The sequence below is a fragment of the Salvelinus fontinalis genome, chromosome 29 (assembly GCF_029448725.1).
Source record: "Salvelinus fontinalis isolate EN_2023a chromosome 29, ASM2944872v1, whole genome shotgun sequence".
Classification (NCBI taxonomy): domain Eukaryota; kingdom Metazoa; phylum Chordata; class Actinopteri; order Salmoniformes; family Salmonidae; genus Salvelinus; species Salvelinus fontinalis.
The window spans coordinates 35,559,386-35,581,052 of NC_074693.1; the positions used below are offsets into that span (position 1 = coordinate 35,559,386).

General features: G+C 43.3%; 1 protein-coding gene across 2 annotated transcripts in view; it reads right to left on the reverse strand.

Annotated features, from left to right (window-relative positions):
• LOC129827924 (protocadherin Fat 4-like) overlaps positions 1 to 21,667 on the reverse strand; it is a 93,814-nt gene that overhangs the window by 21,379 nt on the left and 50,768 nt on the right. For both annotated transcript variants that reach the window (XM_055889214.1, XM_055889213.1), the window contains exons 3-6: positions 18,208 to 18,469; positions 17,519 to 17,869; positions 13,567 to 14,489; positions 11,050 to 11,224 (exon numbers count right to left, since the gene is read on the reverse strand). In XM_055889214.1, coding sequence (XP_055745189.1) covers positions 11,050 to 11,224; positions 13,567 to 14,489; positions 17,519 to 17,869; positions 18,208 to 18,469 — 1,711 coding nt within the window. The remainder of the gene's footprint in view (positions 1 to 11,049; positions 11,225 to 13,566; positions 14,490 to 17,518; positions 17,870 to 18,207; positions 18,470 to 21,667) is intronic.

The following is a 21,667-nucleotide window of genomic DNA, read 5'->3' on the forward strand; positions in this document are numbered from 1 at the left end:
TGAGTCATTACAAAAGATGAGTCATCCGTTGTTGTCCCTTCAGAAAAGTAGAACATTTTCACAATTTTGTATTTATTACCAACTATAGGCCTTAGACTTTGAAAGGAACATATGACAAGGTCATTTACGATCATACAGTGCATCATTTTAAGGAAGGTGTTTCAAGGTTTAAAATAAGGCAGCCTTTGCTTACATATTCGCTCATTCAAAGGCAATACATTTTTTAAAGACCCTCCCCCAAGGCACAAATGAAATGCATGGAACACAGAATACTATAAATATCATTAAGTTGGATTGTCCTCATTAAATGACATAACCAGTGGCACCAGTATCAAAACATATGAGTCAGCAAACTGCTTAGTAGTGGTGCGATGTGATTTACATGTCTGTCTTTATGCTCAGTGTCATCAGCCATACAATGTGATGAGATTAATAGGAATGAGTCATCATTTCGTTTTTCGCGGGTTGTTATGGAAGCAGAGGGTGGTGAGTACGGCCCGGTAAAATCACTGGGGACGAGCTTCCTGCCATTCAGGACCTCTATACCAGGCCCAAAATTGTTTTCAAAGACTCCAGCCACCCAAGCCATAGACTGTTCTCTCTGCTACCGCACGGCAAGTGGTACCAACGCACCAGCTCCTGAACCATCGTGACCCTGAACAGCTTCCAACTCCAAGCCTTAAGACTGCTAAACAAGGCTGCTAAATAGCTAATCAAATGGCTACCTGCATTGACCCTTTTTTGAACTAACTCTCATACATTGGACTCCACTCACACATACTTATTACACTGACACATAAAACACACACTACATAAGCCCACACAGATAACATGTGCACACATGCACACTGACGCTACATACGCTCACACACACACACACTCACCACATAGGTTGCTGCTACAGCTCAGTCTGTTATCTATCCTGTTGCCTAGTCACTTTACCCTTACCTAGATGTACATAGTTGCCTCAATTACCTTGTTCCCCTGCACATCAACTCGGTACTGGTACTCCCTGTATATAACCATGTTATTTTTACTCATTATTGTTATTCATTAAATTGCTGTGTATTTAATCCTCGTGTCACTATTTAAATTTGTATTTGGTATTTTTTAAATCTTTATTTCCAACTCTGAATTGTTGGAAAATGACCCATACGTAAGCATTTCACTGTTAGTCAACACCTGTTGTTTACAAAGCATGTGACAAATACAATTTGATTGATTGATTGATGCAGATTAAATGGCCGCCACTCCACAACTGATCCTCTTAATCAAGGAGGTTATTGAATCAGCATTCCATGTCAGATAGTATCTGTATCAGTTTAAGGCAGCGAACGCTGAGCCAGTGTTATCAGGCAAGCTCTGTTTGACAGACAACTTGCGAGAGCCCTGCAATGTTGCCGGCTAAGGATGTTCTGGTCTGCAGCTCCTCGACCGATTTAACGGCTTTTAAAACCAATTGGCTTTGTCTCCGAGTTATTAACTCAGTGAAGCATGGCTATCTGCTTAACTTATCGAGAAGTAGTTCAATGCAGACATGTTAAGTTGAAATACACAGTGTTCTCCGAAGCCAAGGTGGGTGCATGTTTTCTCAGCACATAGATTTGGCCCCTGATGGTCAGAGTGTAGCCACTGCAGTGCAATAGCATTGTTCCCCTTTTGAAAAAAACGGAAGCCAATGGGGTTGGAGCAGCGTGTTTTTGTTTTTAGGTGGGATACTTTTGGCCTCCGTCCAAAGCTTCATTTTTTTTGGTAGGATGTGACGTCACAACCTGTTTACTCGCTCAGGAGAGAAGAAAGACTCGGCCTGCCGCCCCGCCACCGGAGAACCGGAGCAGCCGTTGCGCTTGTGTGACCCTTGACCCCATGCCAAGCGCCCAGCGCATCAGGGGCTGGGCGCTAGGGACAGACTCTGTTACCCCAGCTAATCTGTGGGTAAGCCTGAAGGAAGCCCACCCCCCCCAGCCTTAAACCCCATGAAACACTCCTCTCTCTGACCCTGACACTGCACTGAACTCACCCTTGTTGACAGCCGGGGTTCAAACAAGGCATTTTCCACATCTTTCTGTGTGGATCAGTCTCACACCATCCTACTCTCTCCAGAGTCTGCTTCTTAACCTCCCGGGGATCATTGCGATCACATAACAAGAGCAGCTGTTTCTTGGATCTGCTGTCAAAATGTGTACATAGTTCTAAATCTCTCTCGTTACATTCTGTGAGCTCACAGATTCAGTCATCATGGAATACAATATCTTAGCCGGTATGCACATGTACGCAAATAATGGTGATTATGCATAGTTTTGGTTAGGAGGAAACGTTCCATGACTGCTTCTGTGACATTGAATCAGGGGAGGAAGAGACCATAGATATCACCCACACCCATACTTACAACGCTAAGTTCCTAATTCTCACCCATATTTGGTAACAAGACAAGTTAATAATTGGACTCCATTAGTTTGACTCTGACTGCCGAATAAAACAGCGAGAAGGTTATGCAGTTTTAAAGGAATGCTCTTTCACCCCAACAATTTTGTAGTTGAAAATATCAGCATCTCATCCAAACAGCCTGCACTGGGATCTGACACTCACTCCATTAGCGTGTAAAGGTCAATCATTTCTTTTTAGCTGACTTGTATGGCGAATGGCTGGAGGCAGGGGAGATATGGCAGAGCTAGGCATACAGTAGGTTTGGCTGCAAGCAAACCTTGTCTCGCCCACCGATATATGACAAATGCAATCATTGTTCCATGGAAAGAAAGCTGGTGGAAAGAATCACTGGGACGTCTGCAGAACCGGTTGTGCTGCCATGCATTGTGGTTAAAAAGTATTGTTTCCATAGGCAAAACGTGTTCCCAGAAAGCTCCTTCTTCCTGCTGCACCAGCAGTTCTGTGTATTTGACACTATTTACGAGTTAGTATAAAACCGCACCATGTTTTGTCCTGCCATCTCCGGTGATACCCCAGGGCAGGGCCTAACTTCATTACATCCACTGGAAAAAAGGCTTGAAAATCTATCACATGGTGCATATTTAGAGGAACACACTGTTTCGGTAGACATGATCCCAAAAATGTCTTTACAAAAAACAAAAAAATCAAAACACGGCTGAAATCGAGCTTCAGGACCCATGGGTACGCTTGAGCAGTTGGAAAGGTGCCTGATAAGGTACCAGAAAAAGCCATCTGACACCACTTCTGCTCTATTTGAATCGAGTTTGACTCGTTAGCATAATCTTCTATAGGGGTTCATCTTAGGCTGTGTAGGAAAACAAACTGCTCTGACCCGACGTGCCCCTGTCCTGATGATTACACTTTTATACATCAGTATTTACCTCACACTGGGACATATCAACAACACAGCGATACATTGTATATGTTACATGGGGGACTTTGTGATTACAAAATGTTTTGCCAGCAAGCGCTGACTGGCTTAAAGTGTATATATTTAATCAAAATATGTCTTGCAGATTACAACATGAGGAAATTGTGTTTGGAACCAAGAAATGTGCTCTTTCAATCAGTAAAGAAAATATTTCATCTCGTGGTACCGTGTTTCCAAGACAAAGATTGCCCCCTGAGACTCGTAGTGGAGTCAGCAAGCTCTGCAATAGTGTTGAGACACGATAAACCCGAGCTAAGTCCTGACGAGAGACTTGTCTCCACAGTTAATTTTTTAGTTTCCAACGGAAGAATTCAGACTGATGATATTCAGATAACCTTGTAGATGCCATTACAGTACGGGAGAAAGAAAAAACAAATGATAGAGACGGTGCGTCATTATGGCCCATTTCACACGCAGAAACACGACACCTCAGCTAAATACCTTAAGCACTAACGCAGTATGAGGATTCCTCACCCCTTTAATTCAATCAAAAAAGAAATACCATTTAAGCATAACGCATACTCCGCTATGTGGGCAGCTGAGACCAAAACATAACTGTCTATTTGATATTTCTAAATTATACCTAATGGTCATGAGAAGAACAATGGAACAATTATTCCATTTGAGCCTGAGCTCCTCAAAGGTTTGTTATTGGTGGGGTCAAATGAGCGAATGGGAGAACCCTAAATAACCCTAAGTGTCAGCGTCCAAAATAACAAGCTCTGAAGACTCACTGGAAGTGCTGCGTTCCATCTGCTCAGCCTGCTCGGTCTTAAACACACACAGACAGTTTTCCTTGTAAGCCGGCCATAAGCCCTCCCCTGTAAGCAATGTCTAGCATAAACATATGGCCGAGTCTAAGCACCTTATTAGTGTACATTACCAGAGGACAAATCACATTAGCCCTGGAAAAGGTGGCATGGGCCATACTTTCGGAGCTGGAGGGGGTACAAAATACATAGGAAATTACAATTAAACTATCTGAAGATGGTGGGAGAGCATATGCCACACATGGAGATCTGTGCAGGGGGTTGACTTGGAGGAAATGGCTGCATCACCCTGAGAAGTGTTGTAACCTCCAGGGATTGGCCAGTCGGAGCTGTGGTAAGAGCTAGGTTTGGGTGTCTTACTGGCACTGGGGATAATCTCTTCCTTCAATATCATCCAGTGATCTATTGTTGAACACTTCATCAGAACAATAGCATCGTTGTCCAAACTCTTGGGTTCATTAAAGTTGGAAGTTCCCGGACAGGTTGACTTAGGAAGATGGATGAATGTGTAAATTTATGAGACAGCCATCTGTAGCTGGGAGCTTAAGGCTAAACGGTTAATTACGCTTTATGGACTGCAGCTAGATTGTGTTCTTTTGGGACAGCGTAAATAAAACACATCATTACTCACAGTGAATTGGCCGCCATCTCGCCCGAAATTGACATTTTTCTCCTTCTGAGAACCTGTTGCTTTGCGACAAAGCTCCTTTTAATGCGCCCGCTCCAACACGCCTGAATGGGGATGGTGAGGCTGTGTGTGTAGGTTGCGAGCTATCCCACTGCTGCGTTTGCCAGACGTAACAAAGTAAACAGGGATTTTTCTCACAGCTAATGAGCGAGAGAATATAAAAGGCTATTATTCCCAGCTATAAAACAACAGAACATGCCACTCCCTGTTTCAAAAACCCAATTTCAATCTCAGAAGTATTCATCAAATTATACCGAAAATCTTATAGAACTTTCCAATTATTTATGGAGTGCCGTGTCTGAACGTTTTGACATACTTTTCCCCCATATGTTATGGATATGGGTTGGCGTTTTGCAGACAGACAGACAGACAGGAAAAGTCCATTCACAGACAAACTGCCATTTTCTACTACTGCAGGACACACACTAAGAGTTTAGGAAGTGATTTTCCTTTTGTGCTGTTATTACCATAGCATGTTTAGTTGTTGCTGAACTGTTCAATGGTTTCGACATTGCTGTCGACCAGTAAGCCCGTACAGAGGTTCCCCCCATTCGATTGTAACACAACCTTACCAATACATCTTTGTGCAAATGACAATGACTGTTGTTTCCAAAAGTAAAAAGGATTGACAACAACTGAAAAAGATCTGTCTATGCCACTAATTTCTAATGCCTATTGGCATAAATTGTATGCCAATGCATTATTTTGCCAGCTAATTGCTAATTTGAGATGAACTGCTTATTTATTTTACCAGTAAGTTGACTGAGAACACATTCCCATTTACAGCAAAGACCTGGGGAATAGTTACAGGGGAGAGGAGGGGAGATGAAATGAATGAAGCCAATTGGAAGCTGAGGATGATTAGGTGGCCATGATGGTATCAGGGCCAGATTGGGAATTTAGCCAGGACACTGGAGTCTTACGACAAGTGCCATGGGATGTTAAGTGGCCATAGAGTGTCAGGACAACCGTTTAATGTCCCATTAGAATGACGGCACTCTACACAGGGCAATGTCCCCAATCACTGCCCTGGGGCATTGGGATATTTTCTTAGACCACATAACACAAACTGTGATCACGGTTGAAAAGACCTGCTCAGGGTCACAGAGAGCCAGAGTTTTTAAAACATGGATCTCCTGGCTGCCGCAGAGCACTAATTATTCAACCCACACCATCTCTTTAAAACTCTTATCAGACACGAAAGCTATTTGCACAAACATTAAGTTCTAGAAATGGTTAAGCGGACCATAAACCATGATTGGAAAAAGAGGCATAGGGAAAAAGCTCCTCCACATTGTTACTGCGCTAGTTTTTAAGAGTTGATATAGAACGTTACAGGTCTGTTAAAGTTCATTTGGGGGGCCTGATGTTTTATTTGGCCTCGTCTTGTGTTGCCACTAGTCTGCATGGCTGAGGACTTCAGAAATGGTCCCATTAAAGATTTATTGTGGCAAGATTTGGACAGTGATATGGCAAGGTCCCTGCTAAGCTTTTACAACACCTATTACTTATCAGTCATTCTCAAGACTTTGTCAGCTTCACTTTCTGTTGAAATCTGTCCAAGAAGCTAAACAGTAATGCGGTCAAGCAAGGTAAGGACAAAGGTGAGAGATATAAAAATAAAATAAAAACGTTTTAAAAAAAGATCTAGAAATAAATCCAAGATGGAGATAATTTTTAAGACGACCAGAGCGCTCATTCCTAATGGATGAATCCTATGCTGGACATAGTTAAGAAACCTAAGAAAATGTACAGACCAGATTCACGAGGAGCCATTGAACAACATAAAAGATCCAGTCTTCAAATGGGATGGTCATTACAATCCTTTATCTACTAAGGCGTCATTTAGCCCTGAAAAGGAGAAAGTACAAACACTTTGGCCCTATGGCGAGATGTGAAAGAGGGGATCTCTATGCAACGGTAACTGCCACCATAGGCATGGGCCGGGGGATTTACTGTGCCTCTTTAATAAATGGGACCAAACGTCGTGCATGTCAATGTTCCTCCGGGGACGTTTTACCACACGCACATACACTAGACTAGTCCAACTCCCAGCACTGTTGCCCCCACTGACAGCTTGATCCTCAAGGCAATGGAGATATTCTCGAGTATGAGGGTGAGCACAACTAGCTAACTTCCAGCATTACACAAAGAGTCTAATGGGCATTCTAATTATTGCTATAAGCATTCAGCATTTATGACAAGACTAAGTACAAACGGGCAAGACTAAGTCAAAATGTGCTTAACAAGTCACGTAATAAGTTGCACTGACTCTGTGCAATAATAGTGTTTCACAATATTTTAGAATGGGTACATCACCTATACTTCACATACAATTGTTTTCAAGATCCCTCAGTCGAGCAGTGAATTTCAAACCCAGATTCAACCACAAAGACCAGGGAGGTTCGCTAATGCCTTGCAAAAAAATAAACAGACACTGAATTTCCCTTTGAGCATGGTGAAGTTATTAATTATAATTTGGACGGTGTATCAATACAACATTGGAGTTACACCACAATATAATTGACAGAGTGAAAAGAAGGAAGCCTGTACAGAATACAAATATTCCAAAACATGGATCCTCTGCAACAAGGCACTTAATTAGTACTTCAAAAAATGTGACAAAGCAATCAACTTTTTGTCCTGAATATAAAGTGTTACGTTTGGGGCAAATCCAATACAACACATTACTCAGTACCACTCTCCATTGCATAGTGGTGACTGCATCATGTTATGGGTATGGTTGTAATTGTTAATCACTGATAAGTTTTACAGGATAAAAAGAAACGTAATGGAGCTGAGCACAGGCAAAATCCTAGAGGAAACCCTGGTTCAATCTGCTTTCCACCAGACACTGGGAGATGAATTCACCTTTCAGCAGGACAATTACCAAAAAGGCAAATCTACACCTGATTTCCTTATCAAGAAGACACTGAATGTTCCAGAGTGGCCACAGTTTTGTACAGTTTTGACTTAAATCTGTGGCAAGACCTGAAAATGGTTGTCTGGCAATGATCAACATCCAATTTCACTGAGCTTGAAGAATTTTGAAAAGAATAATGGGCAAATGTTACACAATTCAGGTGTGGAAAGCTCTTAGAGACTTACCCAGAAAGACTCACAGCTGTAATCGCTGCCAGAGGGGATTCAAACATTATTTTTTTCATATTTTTATTTTATTTTTTACAAATGTTCTAATTTTTCTTCCACGTTCACATTAGAGTATTTTGTGTAGATCTTTGACAAAAAGTGACAATTAAATCCATCGAATCCCACTTTGCAACAACAAAATGTGGAAAAAGTCAAGGGGTGTGAATACTTTCTGAAAACACTGAATAATGCATTCAGATTAGATCAATGGTTAGAAACGGCTAGCATCAAACCCCGCAGACGACACAGCTATAGTTTGATGTAAATTACTTTAGGAGATGTTTAACATCTGCAGAGTTAATATACGTACTGCACTGTAAACATATGGCCTTCTAAAATATTTTTTGGGGGTGGTGAGAAGCAATGCTATGACAGTTCACGATGCATACACAAGGCCAACATGTCATACATCAAAAAAAAAAAATTGGGGTGTGTGTACACGTGTCACATGTGTACCTCCTTTTTACGATTTTCTATTGTCCTACAGTCTTCTATGTGGGGGAATTACTTGTACAGGTATGTTGGTAGGCAGTGGGTTACAAATCGGATTTTCCTTCAGTTGATCCCAGATGTTTGCCCCATATAGCTATTACAGTTGCCTGAGACTCAACAGTTCTATTATCTCTCTTTTTTTCGGTCACACTTTCCCCCTCAGAAATTATGCCAACAACTTTCCACTGCAAGCGGATCTGATCTTCAAGTTCCCCTTCAACAAGCCTCCTTGTAAAACACCTTTATGCAGCTTGTATTTGTGCCACATTTCAGGCCGGAGCGCAGATTTCCAAATAATGACAGGAGCGTGCCAAACTCCCTGCTCCCCAGCCAGGAACCATTATGAGAACCAGGACCAGAGAGCTCTTTTTTGTTTCCATCCATTTCATGACAGATTTCACTCAACAGAGTCAGGCCTGAAACTCCACTCGGTCACTGGTTAACGAGTTTACCTTCGTCGAAACCCTCAGACAAGTCCTGGAACAGTGGCTACCACAGGGTAGAGCAGCAACACAAGCCCTTCCAAATAAGTGGAATTCCTTCCATGATCCACATCAACCATATTTCAACTACACAACTATTATTAGGCCTACTGTATGTCACCCAAAGACATCATTGATTTGACAAGGCTAGATCTGAAATGTGCAATAAAAAAAACTTTTTAAAAACTACTGTAAGTATTTACTTTTGTTTTTTACTTTTCTTGCAGTAAACAAAGAGTTCAAATGCAAGCGTTAAAATGAGCTGTACTTGACAGTGATAACATGGGATGAAGTCTTAAAAATCTACTCTGTACCTTAAAGATGTCCTGCCAGATAGTAAAGGGGATAACAATTTCCCTCCCTGTCTCAGCCTCAAAAATGTGAGGGTAATTTAGACTGCACTATGATTATGGGTTTTTCGATATTTTGATATTCTACTCAAATCCCTCTTCATGCATCATTTTTTCTTCATGGCGAAACTTCCAAAGTGTTCTATCAAATACTTTGGATTTGTTGAGTAATAGAATCTTGTGGAGCATTCAAAAAAGAACCACAATAATTGTCATAATTTGTTTAGAATTGTCTATAATTGAATCATAGTATTCAATGTCTCTGAATTTGAGAGTAAGTCACAAATCAAACAAAATCAGCGAGGTTGTGTTACATTTCGTGACTTTGACCATTTTGACTGGAGATGAAAGCTACAGATTGTGCTTTTAAGCCCTTTGCACTCCCAAAACAACCACGAGGGCAAGATGACACCCAGGTCTGACACCATATATATTTCAGACCTTGCAATCAGGAAAGCCCCGATTATAATCCAATATCCCAATACACGCACATTATCGCGGAGTACAGAGAGTGAATCTCAACATTAATTACTCACCATAGTCTACACCATGTCAAAAATATCCAGCATTACTGCTGGTCACATGGTCAGTCCAGGAATGAAACAGAACCAACCTTTGACCATGACGACCATGCCAGAGTAGCCCAAAGAAACATATGCTTAACTAACCATACCATGTGATTTGGCTCCAACAAGGATACGCATGTACCCACTTAACTGCACATTTACTGACCTCTATGGCATGACAACCTGACCTATTATCTGGATAAAACAAGCTCCACCACCATATACAAACAGAGAAGGGCCCTATTCTATCAAATGCAGGATATACACTGAGTATACAAAACATTAGGATCATACCCCCGTCCTTTTGCCCTCAGAACAGACTCATTTCGTCAGAGCATGGCCTCTACAAGGTGTTCGAAAGCGTTCCACAAGGATTCTGGCCCATGTTGACTCCAATGCTTCCCACAGTTGTGTCAAGTTGGCTGGATGCCCTTTGGGTGGTGGACCACTCTTGATACACACAGGAAACTGTCACACGTGAAAAACCCAGCAGCGTTGCAGTTCTTGACACAAACCGGTGCGCCTGGCACCGACTACCATACCCCGTTCAAAGGCATTTAAATATTTTGCCTTGCCCATTCACCCTCTGAATGGCACATCTCTGTCTCAATTGTCTCAAGGATTAAAAATCCTTCTTTAACCTGTCGCCTCCCCTTCATCTACACCGATTGAAGTAAATTAAACAAGCGTCATCAATAAGGGATCATAACTTTCGCCTGGATTCTCCTGGTCAATTTATGTCATGGAAAGAGTAGGTGCTCCTAATGTTTTGTGCACTCGGCGTACATAAAAAGCCTGATAGAATGCATGTTTAGATGAATTTACTCTGGGGGAAAAACAATGCGTAGCTTCTAGTGTGAAATCCAGTCTGTTCAGATATGTGTTCTATGTCAGGATATTTTGCTCTATGACCATGTGATGCAACACAGATGCTTCCTAAAGAGTAGCGCTCTTCCTTCGACCAGATATATGCTCCCTTTTCAAGGAGATGATAGACACTAACATGTTGAATATGGTATGCATTTGCACAGGAGCGCCATCCTTCGGAACACCAACGAGACGTAATAAAACATTGCAGTCGCTATTCATCTTCATGTTGTCTTGTTACTAGCAACATTTCACGGTGATTTAACTTTGACCGCCCCTCACAGGTTTCTCTGCTGTGTTCTTACCTGAGTCGGTTGCCGTGATGACGAGGGTGTATTTTCCCTGCGCCTCGCGGTCCAGGGTCTGGGTGAGGATCAGCTGACCATTAGACGACAGACTAAATGCTCCTTCCTCGTTGCCACCGCTCAGCATGTAATTCAGCTGGCCATTGGAACCCAGGTCATCATCCCTCGCCATAACCTAGAGTAAAAATGGAAATTATTTCAGAGATTCCAAAAAATATGACAATACATAATATTGCCTGAAAAATGGGACCATTCAAATCTGATATTGGTCGTTCCCAACCACCTCTCCTATTGCTGCGAGGTTGGGCATAAATCTTGAGACTGAAAGGACTCATTAGTGAATGCCAGCGCGGTATGTGCGCTGCCTGCCGGGGCACAGATAGAGGGCCACAGCCAGGTTGGCACAGGGATGTGTTCTTGGGTGGCGACCCACCCCGCTGGAGCTGTTCCCACATAGCTGCAGACTCATTTCCTCGTAGGTACTGTACAGTATACAGGCAAACTACACTTAATTTTTGTGGCTGCTCACTGAAGTGGAGACAGGTTGTTTCGAGAACTCATTTAGTTCAATTTGGTTTTTAGATCGTAATGGGTCCAACAGGTTAATTCTGTTCAATTTCATATACCAATGATATTTTCTTAAGCAATTATTTTTCATCTAAAAATAGTGAAACAAGAAAACCGATTGGTATCATATGTCATTTATTTAATTCGCAAAAACAGGACCACCATGCTTGATGTTTTTGTAAATGGATACCATACACATACACTGCTCAAAAAAATAAAGGGAACACTTAAACAACACAATGTAACTCCAAGTCAATCACACTTCTGTGAAATCAAACTGTCCACTTAGGAAGCAACACTGACTGACAATAAATTTCACATGCTGTTGTCCAAATGGAATAGACAAAAGGTGGAAATTATAGGCAATTAGCAAGACACCCCCCAAAACAGGAGTGATTCTGCAGGTGGTGACCCCAGACCACTTCTCAGTTCCTATGCTTCCTGGCTGATGTTTTGGTCACTTTTGAATGCTGGCGGTGCTCTCACTCTAGTGGTAGCATGAGACGGAGTCTACAACCCACACAAGTGGCTCAGGTAGTGCAGTTCATCCACGATGGCACATCAATGCGAACTGTGGCAAAAAGGTTTGCTGTGTCTGTCAGCGTAGTGTCAAGAGCATGCAGGCGCTACCAGGAGACAGGCCAGTACATCAGGAGACGTGGAGGAGGCCGTAGGAGGGCAACAACCCAGCAGCAGGACCGCTACCTCCGCCTTAGTGCAAGGAGGTGCACTGCCAGCGCCCTGCAAAATGACCTCCAGCAGGCCACAAATGTGCATGTGTCTGCTCAAACGGTCAGAAACAGACTCCATGAGGGTGGTATGAGGGCCCGACGTCCACAGGTGGGGGTTGTGCTTACAGCCCAACACCGTGCAGGACGTTTGGCATTTTCCAGAGAACACCAAGATTGGCAAATTCGCCACTGGCGCCCTGTGCTCTTCACAGATGAAAGCAGGTTCACACTGAGCACATGAGCACATGTGACAGACGTGACAGAGTCTGGAGACGCCGTGGAGAACGTTCTGCTGCCTGCAACATCCTCCAGCATGACCGGTTTGGCGATGGGTCAGTCATGGTGTGGGGTGGCATTTCTTTGTGGGGCCGCACAGCCCTCCATGTGCTCGCCAGAGGTAGCCTGACTGCCATTAGGTACCGAGATGAGATCCTCAGACCCCTTGTGAGACCATATGCTAACACATGCACATTTGTGGCCTGCTGGAGGTCATTTTGCAGGGCTCTGGCAGTGCACCTCCTTGCACTAAGGCGGAGGTAGCGGTCCTGCTGCTGGGTTGTTGCCCTCTTACGGCCTCCTCCACGTCTCCTGATGTACTGGCCTGTCTCCTGGTAGCGCCTGCATGCTCTGGACACTACGCTGACAGACACAGCAAACCTTTTTGCCACAGTTCGCATTGATGTGCCATCGTGGATGAACTGCACTACCTGAGCCACTTGTGTGGGTTGTAGACTCTGTCTCATGCTACCACTAGAGTGAGAGCACCGCCAGCTTTCAAAAGTGACCAAAACATCAGCCAGGAAGCATAGGAACTGAGAAGTGGTCTGGGGTCACCACCTGCAGAATCACTCCTGTTTTGGGGGGTGTCTTGCTAATTGCCTATAATTTCCACCTTTTGTCTTTTCCATTTGCACAACAGCATGTTGAAATTTATTGTCAATCAGTGTTGCTTCCTAAGTGGACAGTTTGATTTCACAGAAGTGTGATTGACTTGGAGTTACATTGTGTTGTTTAAGTGTTCCCTTTATTTTTTTGAGCAGTGTACTTATTGGGTTAATATTCCTACAAATGTAGTTAAGCCATTAGCTCATTGAAGGTCTTGGGCCTGGCATATCAATTAGTGCTTTGTTTATGGCTCAAAAGTCCAGTCCAGAAATGTCAATAATGTTTGACCATAACCGTTTAGAATGGTTGACTGAAAGTGAAAGACCACACTGACCTGTAGTATGTTCCTGGGGAGAGTCCCCACATTCTCCTGAACGCTCACAGAGTAAGGAGAGAGCTCGAACACCGGCGGGCAGTCGTTCATATCCAACAGCACGATGTTGACCGTGGAGCGGTCCACCCTTGGGCTGCTTCCGCGGTCGGCCGCCTGGACCACCAATGAATAAGACGACTGCACCTCGCGGTCCAGCTGCTTGGCCACCGAGATCACCCCGGTGACAGAATCAATCCGGAAATCTGAATTGGTGTTGCCCCCAGCAATGGAGAAGCGGATCTGCCCGTTGGTTCCATCATCAGCGTCGCTGGCAAACACCTGGATGACGTCGGTGCCCGTCAGCATGTTCTCCTCGATCTCGATGTCGTAGATGTTCTGCGAGAAACTGGGCGTATTATCGTTAACGTCCAGCACCAGCATTGTCACATCCATGGTGGAAGACAGCGGCGGCTCGCCCTTATCAGTGGCCACCACCGTCAGCGTATAATTGGACATCTCCTCCCGGTCCAGTTCGCCCACCAGCCTCACGTCTCCATCGATAGTTCCTATGCTGAACTTGTTCCCAAAGGGGCTTTTCAGGGAGTACTCCACGTAGCTGTTGGGCCCGCTGTCTGCATCGATGGCGTGGGCTGTGAAGACCACCGTGTCCACTGGAGTGTTCTCCTGGATATAGGTCCTCTTCTGGGAGGTGAAGGTTGGCGGGCAGTCGTTGACGTCAAGCAGGATGATGGACACCTGGGCCGTGCTGGTGTAGCGGGTCATGGGGGCGAGGGCCAGGTCGTGGACAGTAACCACCAGGTTGTAGAAGGACTGGGCCTCCCGGTCCAAGGCCTTTCTGGTCTGGAGTACCCCCGCCTTGGTGACGTCAAACTGGCCCTGAGGATCTCCGGATGCGATGGTGTAGAGTAGCTGGGCATTCGGACCTGGAAGACAAGCAATAGCAATCGATTTTGAGTCAGTGATCTTGAGGTAGCTACTTGTGCTAGAAAATGTGAAGTTCTGAAGAAGCTTTGTGTGCTTGCTTCAGCTGTTTTTGATGGTAGGGGGGCCGTTACAGTATAATGGACCCTTATGTTTCAAGACAAAGTATTCATCTGGAAAACGTAGGATTAGATTATTTTAAAATAGACCCAAGAACACGTCACGTGATATACTGCGCTGTTCCTAGAACAAATCGATTGTAGATCATTTTGAATGGCATCTACTGATATTGGGTTGCTTAGATATGACTGTTACATACTGTATGTCTGAATTAGAACTGTATATTTAAGCAATAATGCATGAGGAGGTGTGGTATATGGCCAATATACCACGTCTAATGGACTATTCTTACGCACGACGCAACGCGGAGTGCCTGCATACAGCCCTTAGCCGTGGTATATTGGCCATATACCACAAACCCCAGAGGTTCCTTATTACTATTATACACTGGTAACCAACGTAATTTGAGCAGTAAAAATATTTTGTCATACCCATGGTATAAGGCTTGATCTACCACTGCTGTCAGCCAACCAGCATTCAGGGCTCGAAACACCCAGTTTATAATTGCTATCGACATGCATTTCCACAAATTGTCTTCACACAAACAACTGCAGCTCAGCAGCCTTCCACTTTCTTCCTCCAAACAGACAATGCTTTTATGCAGCGTGAGACACAGCACAGCAACTAAAAATCTTCTCCTTTACTGAAAGCCCGCATTCTATAATTTCGGATTTTCCTCACAATCAAAACATTCATTTCAATTACATCATTAACTACAGTAACTGCACAAATGCAAACTATCAGACCTTGAAATCTAGTCTAATCCTCAGTCCTCCCCTGGAGACCTGGGGAAAACTGAACTTAAATTGGGCGGCTGTAATTCAAGTCATTGGGGTATTCATGTGGAGAGCGGCCTGGCACCTTCCCACACTCCAGCTGAGTTTACTGTACACAAGCAATCCCTTATCAAAAAGGCCAAGTCTATTTCCATCCCCAGTTTACAACCACGTCTACAGGGGGTCAAGGATTGAGGAACTTCAGGAAGTGCTAACAATGACGTTTAGTGGTGCTGATAACACAGAGAGAACATTGAGGAAACACTGGCTATCAAAAGTGAGGGTCAATGAGAGCGAGTGGACAGTGGAATAGAGGAAGCCTGACGCTGGGAGAAACAAGACAGACTTCTGCCCCAGGAATGTGGGTTACTGTAACCACATTAGGCCTGGTCTGGTTGGAGCGGTAATTGCAGTCGGAGAGGGACGGTAGGGCTGTTATAATAGCATGAAGCAGCCTAACCGTAACCACCTGAAATGGACGAATACCTCAAGCCACTTGATTATAGGCCTACCGAACCATATTTCACAATGTGATTCTAATGTGACAGGAAATTAAAATGTTTAAATGAATGTATGGCTAATATTTTGTTTCGTGAACTGCCTTATCATTACAGCATTATCATTACAGGTGTTGATGTCATACAAAAAGAGTTACGGGCCTTGCATAGTATATGCAAATGTGGTTTATATATTTCCCCCTAGAGTGGATGATATTGCATCAGCAAAATGTTGTAACACAGCTACAATGACAAACGTGCTGGAAAACCAAGTGAACGTTACAAAAGCCGAGACAGTCGGTTGTGGACACAAAACTCATTAAAAATGTTAATTACTCTGCCATTTTTAAAGTCATGCTCCCCTCCATCCTTGACTTTTCCTAAATAAGTCTATATAACACACTGTCATTGTTAGAATCTTAATATTTTGCTGTTTTTAGAGGACATGTCATTTTTTTCTGCCCCTCATTCAACACCAGTCATTCACCGGCAGTACGCCTGCACAGCTGATGGCCCATCAAAACTAAACCTAAACTATATCGATACCTATTTCACATATATAATAATAAAGAACAGAGGCTCTACATTTCTCCAGCCCCATCCCCGTTTTGTTTTTGCTAGAATGCTTTGTTATTGTTTTAACTGCTGAATGCCACTTTAAAATATGCTATTCTGTTCTTTTGAAATGTCTTATTTCCATGTTTCTCAAAGCACCCATGCAGTCTTTGTATGTTTAAATCATAACTGCTCATGAAAATCACAAATATATATTTTTGATAATTTATTTCCCCAAGCTTCCTTAGCCATTGAAATACTCAGTTTGATCGTGTGGGCGTGTTGATACAATTGTAAATATATTTACATATACAGCCCAGATAGAATTGTCTAGACTCTAGAGCCTATCCCCCTTACCTCTTCAAAGCAGGATACACATGAAAATGAAAGATGACTTGTCAATGGTAAGAAAAGCATTGAATTTGGAATGATAATAATCAGTCGTTTTATAGGACCTCTATGCAGAATAATCTAATCAGATTGTGTTTTTTGCTGTGGGACAAAAACTCCATTCGACATGAACAAGATGAAATTCCCAGGCATTTTTTTTTCTCCAAAAAGCTCTTACACTAAAAGGGCATTATCATAATTTTCACAATTTCAGAGTGTTATTTCAACCTCTTAGAGAGGAAATATCATCCCAAAAAGGGGGGGGGGGGAATCACATGTTTGACTCCACTGCCCCTTTAAGACCTGCAAAAATGAAATGATAATGTTTTCTTTGTGATGGATTTAACTTTTGAATTGTGGTGTTTTTAGTGGTTTTTAGTTTTCCATATAACCTACAGTAACTTAATCTATTGAAAATACTGCTATGTTCTTTGAAACAATTGTATTTTCGTAGTCCAATGTTACCTAAGACCTTCATAAACACAACCAAAGGATATTTTTCTGATAGCATGTATGCCATTTATTTATTAGACTGTTAGAATGTTGACTTCCAAAAGAGGCATAATTGTCTGGAATGGGGGTTCCTTAAGGCCAGGCTTTTATAGTGTTTTCAGTGAACCATCCATTTACGTCATTGCTGTGACAAATTACCCACTTGTGGACATTAGCAACTGACAAAAAGAACAAACATACCATCATCTTCATCACTGGCCCCTACAGTGATGATACTGGAGCCAGGGGGGAGGCTCTCGGTGACCGAGGTGCTGTAGGCGGTGGTGTTGAAGACGGGCGGGTTGTCATTGACGTCCAGGACGTTGAAGTAGACCCTGACCGTGCTGGCCTGACCACCGCCATCCTGGGCCCTCACGGTCAGGATGTAGTACTGCTGGGATTCGTAGTCCAGGGGCCGCGTGACATTGAAGACCCCCGTGACGGGGTTGAGCAGGAAGGTCTTGTACCCATCGTCGTCCTCCAGGGAGTACGTGATCTCGCCGTTCACCCCCGAGTCCGAGTCACTGGCCAGGATCGCCGCCACGATGGAGCCTGACAAGTCAATACGCAGTCAGTCAGACAGTGAGGATTTGAGAGGGCTTTTTGAATTGCTGGATTGGGATTCCCTCACGTTTGCCAACCAACCCCTTCAACTCCCATATTGAAAAAAAATAAACATATTTCATATTTCAAAGTGCCACATTTTGATTCCCTGTTAACCTAGCTAACTAGAAAATGTCCTGCTTTATAAGCCTTTTAGATAGACACACCACATTCAAGAGGAATGGCATAAAATCTCGAGGAAATTCATTTGGGACCTTTCACAATCTGAGTAAGCATGAAATAACCTGGTAGTTACAAGCAACGCCACGTGACAGTAAGCCTTTTACCTGGCGCCATATCCTCGGGAATGTCAAAAGAGTAAGTTCCACGGGAGAATTTCGGCGTGTGATCGTTGACGTCACTGATGGTGATGTTCAGCTTCATATCCGAGGATTGCTTCCCATCGTCAGCTCGAACCAGCAGGGAATATTTGGAGCGGCGTTCCCGGTCCAGCCTCTTGGTGGCAATCAGGTCCCCCGATTCCGGGTCGATCCGGAAACTGTCATCAGCACCGCTGATGATGGTGTAAGTCACCAGCGCGTTAGGACCCTGAAGAAATACAAACGTGAATTATTCTTTCTAAGAGTATAAAGATTCCATATAGACTTTATATTCGACCTTTAATTAACTAGGCAAGTCAGTTAAGAACAAATTCTTCTTTTCATTCACCGGCAGTACACCTGCACAGCTGATGGCCCATCAAAACTAAGCCTAAACTATAGACACCTATTTCACATATATAATAATAGTAAGCATAAAGAAAAGTGGATCTATTCAATCTGTATAGCGGAAGCTTTAGAGATTCCGCAATTGAAATTTAAAGAGAATTTCCAATTGAGTTGACATTTTTATTTAACTAGGCTAGTCAGTTAAGAACAAACTCTTATTTTCAATGACGGCCTAGGAACAGTGGGTTAACTGCCTTGTTCAGGGGCAGAACGACAGATGTTCAGCTCGGGGATACGACCTTGCAACCTTTCGATTACTAGTCCAACGCTCTAACCACTAGGCTACCTGCCGCCCCTATATTATGCCGTTTTAACGTGATACTTTTATGATTAACATAGGGTTAGTCAACGTTCAGCCCTAAATGGACATCGTATGATGACTCTTAGTGGAGAGTGAAATTCATGTTCACAACCACCCACTACGTGCTTTCACACTAGAATCAAATACTTTATTCTAGGGATAAATGCAGAGTAGACATTATAATACTATAACATCTCAATGAGTGAAATATATATATATATATTTGTTTTAAAACACTACAACATTGTAGTTTACGCAAATGCTTCCACTTAGCAAGCTCCCCTCAGAATACAATGGTCATACTGGTGAGAGAAAACAACCTCACAGGAGCTGAATGGCAGTATTCTCTTGGAGCCTTACTCTTTGAACTCTGGGGCCATAGGGTTCTTCTATAAACGCAACTAATGGATCCCTGGATACTTCAGACAAGTACAACCCAGTACACATGTGAAAGCCATAGCGGTCCTTTGCAGTTGGAGTGGAGGACTGAACGCGATATGAAAACACAATAACAGCGGCGACAGATCTTGACATTTAGGTTTGTGCTGAGGACAATACCAGAGCAGACAACAGGGGGGGGGGGTCCACTTCAAAAGCTACTACCTTTCAACAGAGGTCTTTAGTTGACTGGTCAAAAGCTAAAAGCATTTTTAATTGCATGTATACTTTTGAACTTGCCAATATACAATAAAAAGGAGTTCCACCACTTCTCATATCTCCCATTTAGTAAGTAGTTATAGTTTATTACTAGTTTACCAAGGACAAAACACCCATCATTGTGAGTTAGATTCATTTCCAGAGAGCCCATCCTCAGACCCGGAGAGTGTGTTTTTTAAATGTATTTTTTAAAATCTAACAGGCCTTTCAATCAGAACGCTGGTTCTGGGATTCCCATCAGCCACCTGGGCTGCAAAACGGAACCCGACACCCTTCGTCTGCCAATTAATTATCGTATAGGATTCAAAAGGAGAGAGAGGAGGACAGGGGAAAAGAGGAGGGGGTCCATCGTCTCCCCCTGACACTGACCGTTCCCCTGACCTTCCCTAGTAAAGACTTTGACTAGTTTACAGCCATCCCAAGGCACAGTGGGAAGAAAGGGTGGGGGGGGACCAACCAATTAAAGAGCAGGGTTCCGGGCCAGACTTGGGCACAAGGAAACTCATTTAGCAGATGAGTTTCAACAGCAGCAGCTCAGGGGGAGGCGAGAGGCTCATAGAGCTGTCGGGAGACTGAGCTTCCTGAAACACGACTAGGCCGTTTGAGCCAGCCACAACACAGGTGTTAAAAGTCTGACTCACAGTAACGTGTTGAGAGGTGATGTGTACTAATGCCCCTATTTACAATGCATCAATCTAATGATGTTCATATAGCATAACAATGTACTCTGAAACTGTTGTTTTAGGGAATTAGTCTTCGTATTTACATTTGGGGTGCAGCATACAAGGCCACAGTAACTGTGTCTTGTAGCAACCCACTTCAGTCACACTCGTTTGTATTTTCAGCAGCCTTTTTGGCTGTTCCGTTGTTGTTTTGCTTCTTTAGCACCCATTGTTCTAGATACTTTTCTTAGTTAAGCTCGCTCCTGGTACCTGCATATTTTCCACTATGTCAGAATGCTAATAAAACAAGAATGTTCTCTCCAAAAGGACAAAAACTGCATTTTCCCCCCTCTCTTTTCTTCTCCTAGAGAGGCCTCCACTATGGGAGCGAGCAAAGCTCTCATATTAATTTTTTCCCAAACCGAATGCAACCCAGGGTGGAAATGGGTGTAGCAAAAAACGGATGCGTAGAAACAGCATTTTAATACGCTCACACATGACTCCCACATGTAGCACTGTTAAAACTGGATGTGATCATTATGATGTCTGAAATCAGCCAGTCAGCTGGCCAACAGCTTGCTGCGCTTGGCTACGCCTCCGTGGATCACACATGTGGCTTTCTGAATCGGGCCCGAATGCGTTCCGTACGCTTAGTGTCAGGGCAACTTAAGTTTCCTGCGTTAGGATGTGGGCAGAAATTGGCCGGCCCTATCTGGACCGAAATAGCTGGAACCGAAATGTTATGTTCCTACTATTTAGTGACCTATTCATTTCTGTCTTTAAGTTCTGGATAAACATCTCTTTCGCCATCGTAATTCCATATTGTATCGAAGTTGCGTTTAATGATCATATCCGAGTACAACTACTTCGTCCGAGGCTGCGTCCCAATACTCTAAACTAGTGCCTTTACCATTCTATAATTCTCTTCATGACCCGTAAAAGGACTGGATAGGTTTCATCATATTGCTTTTCCCTGAAGAGACTTTTGGATCAGTGGTTCGGGAAGGAGAGGCAGCAAGGGAAGGAAGCTATTCGATACTACTGAAACGCACCTCAAGTGCTCCCTCCCCTTTGATTTTGACTATGAGGAAAAAGTGAGAAAGAAACTCACAGAAACCGGCCTTCCAATTCGATACCATATATCACATCCTTCAAAATCAGAGCTCTGAGGTCAAGTTCACTTGAGTCCAAAACAAGGTACTCAAATGATGCCCTTAAAATGCCCTATTAGTCAAAATATTGACCTAAATCTAGGATTTACAGTCAATGTTATATTCTGAATGCAATGACCATTCCAGAAATGGATTGTGCATGATTTGTCTCACATTCTAACTGGCGAGGTTGGTGAGGTAACAGCTGTGCAATAAAACGTGTGGCCTCATAAGTTAACGTTAAGTAT